Below are 8,307 nucleotides of genomic sequence, written 5' to 3'. Positions count from 1 at the left end.
TCTATCTATCTATCTATCTATCCGTCCGTCCGTCCGTCCGTCCATCTATACACCTGTCCAATATCTATCTATCTATCTATCTATCCATCCATCCATACACCTGTCCTCTATCTATCTATCTATCTATCTATCTATCTAACTTTTGCATGATGCACCCAGAATACATTGCAGCATGAAGCATGTCACCATTGTTGAGATTCATACACTGATTCTTGATGTTTGTGTGATATAAAAAAGTTTTTTTGTTTTTTTTTAAGTAAATGCTTGAAATTATCTGATTAAAATTCTGCTGGATCTCGGTCTGTAAAACCATTGAGTTGCCGTAATAAATAATGTGCAGCTAATACCATAGATTAGACTAGGTGAAATCAGATAATCAGACTGCTATGTGATGATATCTTAATCATCAGCAAGTAACCAGCATCATCTAATCACATGTTTTCTTGCTGTTTTTGCCATAACAAACATAGCTAGAGAAAAAAAACATCAAAAAGTCAAGAGTCAAATTGCCCAACTAAAGCACTAAACACTTATCACCACAACGGTGACAAAACTATTATGTCACCATAAAACCAAACTATTACTTTCAAACAGACATCAACATCTAAACCTCTGTTAATCTCAATAAGACCTTTTGTAAATGTCTGACAGAAATAAAGTCAATCTGGTTTATAATAAGTGAAGCTAGTAATGCTATTTTTGGAGTTATTTAATGAAGTTGGAGCTTCATCAAACAAAGGTTGGGTTTTTACTTTCAAACTAAATTTGACATCTGAGCAACATTTGAGTCCACATTCAATGTCGAATGTAAAGTTTCCCGCTTAAATCTTTATTGGAATGTTAGACGATAATGTTCTAACAATGTTATCAATAAACATTTTTAGAATGTTTTTAGAGAATGTTATCCTATCTTTTAGGAGAATATTCTGGGAACTAAAATAAAACTTGTTGCTGAAAATATTACCAGAGCATAGCAACATTCTTCTCGGAACATTCTTAGAACAATAACATTCCTAGCTGGGTATCTATCTATCTATCTATCTATCTATCTATCTATCTATCTATCTATCTATCTATCTATCCGTCCGTCCGTCCGTCCGTCCATCTATACACCTGTCCAATATCTATCTATCTATCTATCCATCCATCCATACACCTGTCCTCTATCTATCTATCTATCTATCTATCTATCTAACCATCCATCCATCCATCTATATATCTATCTATCTATTCACCTGTCCGATATCTGTCTGTCTGTCTGTCTATGTAAAGATTAGATTATAGAAAACCAATAAAATCATGCATAAAGCAAACACAACACAAAGCAGCACCCTTAAGTGGCTGTGGCGTGTTGTGCTCTACTTGCCGTATATGTGACAGGCTCCTGAGCTTCGGTTTCCTGAGACACGGCGAAGTGGATGGCGACACTCAAACACAAGCTGATCCCCAACATAGTGACCTGCAGCCCAGAGAAAACAGACGCTTGCGCTTTCACAAGTCATCACTGAACCCACGTGCATCTGCACCATTTCCACCTAAACCCCAATTACATTTCATCCGCGTTGCAAAGATCACATTGTTTGGTTTGAATGAAACCGCTGTTGACCCTGGCTCGGTTCTGCAGACACTTGGCAGAGTCCAGCACATTGCAGCACAAAACAACAGTGTCCAAACTGTGCCCGCTCACCCAGTCCATCATAGCAATTCAGCCATGGCACATTTTTAAAAGTATCACATTGTCCTTGTGCAAATGACCATATCCAGCATATTTGAGACCAAGAGCAGATCTCATTTCAACACTGTGGGAAATGTTCATGACGAATTCAGTCTTGTAATATTGAATTTAATGGGTTTTTTCCCCCCCTGAGGATGAACATCTCTGCTCTGGAAGCTCGTTGTGAACCTCCCAGACTGTGTCAGAAAGAACCAGTTCAAATAATACACGTAAATCTACAGTACAAGCTTATTATGGCTATTTCAAAAGTAGTGCAACTGAAGGCATGTGCCAACTAGTACTTAGACACCATATTTATCTGACAAAGCCCTCCAGCAAACTCCAGTTGAAATGGTTGTTTTCTGTTCAACAAAACCTCCTATTCATGTAATCATGCCAGAAGTCTATTGTCATTCAAAAGTATGAAATATTTATGCAATGTAACCAGATAAATCATTCTTCATGCATATGTAAAACAAAGTACAGTTGTTCTACATGAGTTGCACAACAGTTACTATACTGTAGTTATCAAGCAAGATGATGCATAAATCATTAACAGAGCACAGAATTTATAATGCAATGCCAAAACTGCATAAACAATATACCTTATCAAACAGGACTGTCCCCGTCTTCCCCAAAGTCCTGATTGTGTGTGTGTGTGAGTGAAGGATCTTACCCTGTGTGATTTATTCCACTGTAGCTTGAGGAGCACTGGAGTCTCTCACACATGAGGTGCCTGCGATCATGTTATGAGAGGCAGATTTTTCTCTTGTCAAATGGTGTTTTTTCTCACTGCAACACTCTTGCTGGAATATAAAGGCAGTGAATATGGCTCCACCTACTGCTAGACATTTAGACCTACAACACATTTACTGATAGAGACCTGAGGTCTATGAAGGCAAGTCTTGCCAATAATTAAGAATTCATTTAGGATCTTAAATACTATGAACATTATTCTATATCCATTATAAATGTGTCATTTAATATATAAAATAACTGTTGATTTTATTTATATTACGAATTGTGATCTTAAATACTGTGATCAACTGTTGATTGAATTTTATTTGTTTATAATTATATTGATTTATATTAAGAATTCTGATCTTAAATACTATGATCATTTGTATTTATCATAAAAATCTATTAATTAATTATTTTATTAATTAAATTGTATGTATATGGGGGAAAAGCAATAAAATATTAATAATATAGAGTTTAATACATAAAACAACTTGATTTCATTTTGTTTCTTAATTTGTTTTCTAAGACACCCATTTAATATTTTCAGTAAACTAAAATTAATTAAAAAAAAAAAAAAAAATCTATGAAGTAAAGACCAATGTCGTACTGTCACACTTAGCCTATGGTGCGGTGCGAGGAATGAGGAGAACAGGAGTACATGAACAACAATAGTCTTTTAATTCAGAATATCCAAGTAACATTTGGCAGCTGGAAACACAGGGGTTAACGTTCAATCTCAGATAAGGACAGAGCACAGACTCTAATTTAAATGCAAAACAATATACTTTCTAGGAGCGGGCACTGGAGGGCGCTCTGAACTGAATTCAGGGGCTGGAACCCTTTCCTCGTCCTTTTGGCACTTATGCCCCACCATACTCAGCTCACCCTCAGCTGCGGTGCAGGGGGCGGAGCTCCTCTCCACGCTCACGTCCGTGGCTTTCTGCCTCGTGGCAGGCGTTGTTGCTGGCTCACACACCTTGACTGACGTCACGGCTCCGTGGCGATCCTCAGCTCTGTCACTCTCTCTAGCGATAGCTCGTCGGTCGCAGCGGGCTCTGGCTCACACACCGCGCATCGGGGATATGGTGGGCTGGGCTCTGGGTCGGGAGTGGCGATATACTCCTGGGAACCGGCGGGGAATGGAGATCCATTTCTCACCAGTGTCCACTCCACAAAGGTGGCGAATTCCGCTCGAGGGCCATCTTCGGACGACGGCGCTCTGCACACGGTGTTGAGGCTGGCATAGAACGCACAGAGCGTGTCGTCCGGGTAGGTGGTGAGATGGGCCACAGCCAGAAACAGTCTGGTATGACCCTCGAGCGAATTTTCCCCCTGCTCCAGCAGCAGGAGGAGGATGAATTCAGGGCGAAGGAGGGGATCCATATGGGCACACAATGGAAACAAAAACACTGAGAGAAAAAACTCAGAAACAAAATGGAGGGGAGACACGGAGGTAACTGTATTTTGGTCCGAGATTCTGTCACACTACCCTTAAGGCGCGGAGCGAGGAACGAGGAGAACAGGAGTACATGAACAACAATAGTCTTTTAATTCAGAATATCCAGGAAGCGACACTCGGCAGCTGGAAACACAGGGGTTAACGTTCAATCTCGGACAAGGACAGACCCCACAGACTCGAACTTAAATGCAAGGGATAATTAACAAACACAGGTGAACTGAATGACTAATTAACTGGGAAGCAGAACACATGGGGAAGAAACTGGGTCACAGAACACAACAAACAGTCCAGGGGCGTGACACTTACCAGTAAATAACAATTATATTATTATATATATTATGATCAGTTATCATAAAATATGATCATGTATCATAAAATAAATTAAATATACAATTATATATATATATATATATATAAAACTTGTTTTTATTCGTTTTATTTCTTAACAGTTTTTCTAAGATTTTCTTAATTTTTTTTGTAAAATCTAAAATTAATTAAAAAACAAAAAGTCTGATTATGAGGGGAAGAGTCTTTTTATTGCCAATAATCACGAACTATGATCTAAGATCATTAATATGTATCATAAAACTATACTAACTAAAAAATATGTAATCTAAAACTGTAATCTAAATCTTAACAGTTTTTCTTACGAAGTGTTATTTTATTATATTTTTAATACAATCTAGAATTAATAAAAAAATATAAAAAAGGGTCTGTCTATAAAGGTAAGAGGAATGTCTTACCAATAATCAAGATACATATATATCTGTCAAACTCAAATAAAATAAATATAGAATTTAATATATAAAATAAAATAACTGATTTCATTAATTTTTTTTTTTTAAATAAAGCAGCTCTTTATATTTTCAATAAAATCTCAAATTAATTTGAGCAAAAATATATAAAAAGAGTCTGTCTATGAAGGGGAGAGGAATGTCTTAATGATAATCGAGATTTTATTATCATATTAAATAGTGTATGGTCTTTAACTGTATATTTATATTTATATATAAATATATATATATATAACTGTAACAGTATATTTAACTGTATCATACAAATCTCTTAAATATACAATTTAATGTATAACTATTTAAGAAAGCTATTTTAAATAATAACGTTTATAATTACTAAAAATAAGTAATAAAATACATTTCAAATTTATATCTACGTCTACATCTATGCTATAATAATAATTACATAAAGAAGTGATTTTTCTGTCAAATGTTGTCTCTATGAACTGTTCCACATTTACATAGTTAATGGGTTCTATTGTTTGTCCTCACAATGTTAATGGATAGAAGAAGTGTTTATAGGTCCGGTCATCTGGCCATGAACTCACTCTACCTGCAAACTTCGCATCAAGCTCATCTCCTTTTTTTGCATGACTGGATTTGTTAAGATTCAAGTAAGTAAAATTCTTTTACTTTTATTTTGTGTTTATTACAATGTCCAGAACACATACATATTTAGTTATTTTGGAAAACATTAATCAAATTTAATTTAGAGCTTGTTAAGTCTATGTTGTAATTCTACAACATAGGGGCCAGAGTGGTAGTCAAAATAGCCTGTGCTCCTTACACATTACATAAGGACACTGCACTTCTCACATGGTCACAAATTGAAATGTAAACTGTTAGATGATTCATTGTAACTAAGTTCTAAATGGGTTTTTCTGTTAAATTTGTACTTAGTTTAGCTTAGACCATAATTAAACACAGGAATAAATTGTATGTGGTATTTGAAACTCCATCATCTAGAGCAGTATCTGAAACTCCCTGTATCTTTGTAGTTTTTTGTTTGTTTTTTAACTTCTAAATGATCCTGAGATTTTTTATGAGTGTTGCCCAAGTAGCAGTTTATAGCATTAGGAGATAGAAAAACAGGCTCTGAATGTTCTGGATTTTTTGGGGGGAAGCCTGTTGCATTGTTCAGGGACAGGTGTGAATGGTCTTGAATATGAACCGTGCTCTGGGGGGATGCATGTGTTCCTTTTAGTATGATAAGTAGAGAGTTATCTGCTCATCTGCTGCCAAGTACAAGTTCCCCATGAAATCCCACCGTTGGTACATTTACATTACATCTTCTGGCACACCATCATCCTTGCTGTGATTAATGCCTGGCTCCTCTACAAGTGGGACTGTAAAGCTCTGAAGATGACTAAGAAAGAGATACTGAACAGGAGACAGTTTCAGGCACAACTTGCAACCTCTCTCATCCTGGTGAACACACACAACACAACACCCAAGAGAGGGCGACCATCTTCAGGGAAGACGAACACATTCACACAGAAGGTGACATCAGGGAGCCCTTTGGATCCTCAGAAGAGACCATCCTCAACAGATGTGAGTCCCCCAGCCAAGAGATCATCAGACCACCCCCCACTGGATGTATGCAAAGACATGATTGCACATTTCCCAGTAAAGACAAAGAGAGGATGTTGCGGACACTGCAATAATGGATACACAAACACACTGTGTAGCAAGTGCAATGTTCGCCTGTGCTTCTCAGATGAAAAGAACTGTCTTAGGGACTATCACTGCGAGTAATCACAGACTTCATTCAAACCACATTGAAAGTGATAGAAGAAAAAGTTTTATAAATAATTTTTTTTCAATATTTGTATTAATAAATGCTTATTCATAATAAAATATGATAAGACCACATTTACATAGTTAATGGGTTCTATTGTTTGTCCTCACAATGTTAATGGATAGAAGAAGTGTTTATAGGTCCGGTCATCTGGCCATGAACTCACTCTACCTGCAAACTTCGCATCAAGCTCATCTCCTTTTTTTGCATGACTGGATTTGTTAAGATTCAAGTAAGTAAAATTCTTTTACTTTTATTTTGTGTTTATTACAATGTCCAGAACACATACATATTTAGTTATTTTGGAAAACATTAATCAAATTTGATTTAGAGCTTGTTAAGTCTATGTTGTAATTCTACAACATAGGGGCCAGAGTGGTAGTCAAAATAGCCTGTGCTCCTTACACATTACATAAGGACACTGCACTTCTCACATGGTCACAAATTGAAATGTAAACTGTTAGATGATTCATTGTAACTAAGTTCTAAATGGGTTTTTCTGTTAAATTGTTTAGCTTTTTAGCTTAGACCATAATTAAACACAGGAATAAATTGTATGTGGTATTTGAAACTCCATCATCTAGAGCAAACTTTGTTTGTTTTTTAACTTCTAAATGATCCTGAGATTTTTTATGAGTGTTGCCCAAGTAGCAGTTTATAGCATTAGGAGATAGAAAAACAGGCTCTGAATGTTCTGGATTTTTTGGGGGGAAGCCTGTTGCATTGTTCAGGGACAGGTGTGAATGGTCTTGAATATGAACCGTGCTCTGGGGGGATGCATGTGTTCCTTTTAGTATGATAAGTAGAGAGTTATCTGCTCATCTGCTGCCAAGTACAAGTTCCCCATGAAATCCCACCGTTGGTACATTTACATTACATCTTCTGGCACACCATCATCCTTGCTGTGATTAATGCCTGGCTCCTCTACAAGTGGGACTGTAAAGCTCTGAAGATGACTAAGAAAGAGATACTGAACAGGAGACAGTTTCAGGCACAACTTGCAACCTCTCTCATCCTGGTGAACACACACAACACAACACCCAAGAGAGGGCGACCATCTTCAGGGAAGACGAACACATTCACACAGAAGGTGACATCAGGGAGCCCTTTGGATCCTCAGAAGAGACCATCCTCAACAGATGTGAGTCCCCCAGCCAAGAGATCATCAGACCACCCCCCACTGGATGTATGCAAAGACATGATTGCACATTTCCCAGTAAAGACAAAGAGAGGATGTTGCGGACACTGCAATAATGGATACACAAACACACTGTGTAGCAAGTGCAATGTTCGCCTGTGCTTCTCAGATGAAAAGAACTGTCTTAGGGACTATCACTGCGAGTAATCACAGACTTCATTCAAACCACATTGAAAGTGATAGAAGAAAAAGTTTTATAATAAGTTTTTTTCAATATTTGTATTAATAAATGCTTATTCATAATAAAATATGATTGTTGTGTGATTATTACTCATGATATACAGGTGCATCTCAATAAATTAGAATGTCGTGGAAAAGTTCATTTATTTCAGTAATTCAACTCAAATTGTGAAACTCGTGTATTAAATAAATTCAGTGCACACAGACTGAAGTAGTTTAAGTCTTTGGTTCTTTTAATTGGGATGATTTTGGCTCACATTTCACAAAAACCCACCAATTCACTATCTCAACAAATTAGAATACTTCATAAGACCAATAAAAAAAAACATTTTTAGTGAATTATTGGCCTTCTGGAAAGTATGTTCATTTACTGTACATGTACTCAATACTTGGTAGGGGCTCCTTTTGCTTTAATTACTGCCT

At 36.7% G+C, this 8,307-nt stretch overlaps 1 protein-coding gene across 3 annotated transcripts in view; it reads right to left on the bottom strand.

Annotated features, from left to right (window-relative positions):
- The window catches only part of LOC107588455 (EGF-containing fibulin-like extracellular matrix protein 1), a 20,136-nt gene extending 17,672 nt beyond the window's left edge, over positions 1-2,464 (bottom strand). The window contains exons 1-2 of one of the 3 annotated variants that reach the window (XM_016276558.1): positions 2,391-2,464; positions 1,367-1,459 (exon numbers count right to left, since the gene is read on the bottom strand). In XM_016276558.1, the coding sequence (XP_016132044.1) occupies positions 1,367-1,453 (87 nt within the window). In that variant the 5' untranslated portion in view covers positions 1,454-1,459; positions 2,391-2,464. The other 2 variants (XM_016276557.1, XM_016276559.1) reach the window with 2 other exon arrangements.
- Positions 2,465-8,307: the final 5,843 nt, after the last annotated feature.

Source organism: Sinocyclocheilus grahami, unplaced genomic scaffold, assembly GCF_001515645.1.
Source record: "Sinocyclocheilus grahami isolate Dianchi unplaced genomic scaffold, SAMN03320097.WGS_v1.1 scaffold103.1, whole genome shotgun sequence".
In the NCBI taxonomy this organism is placed as follows: Eukaryota; Metazoa; Chordata; class Actinopteri; order Cypriniformes; family Cyprinidae; genus Sinocyclocheilus; species Sinocyclocheilus grahami.
This window is presented reverse-complemented; position numbering and strand designations above follow the sequence as displayed.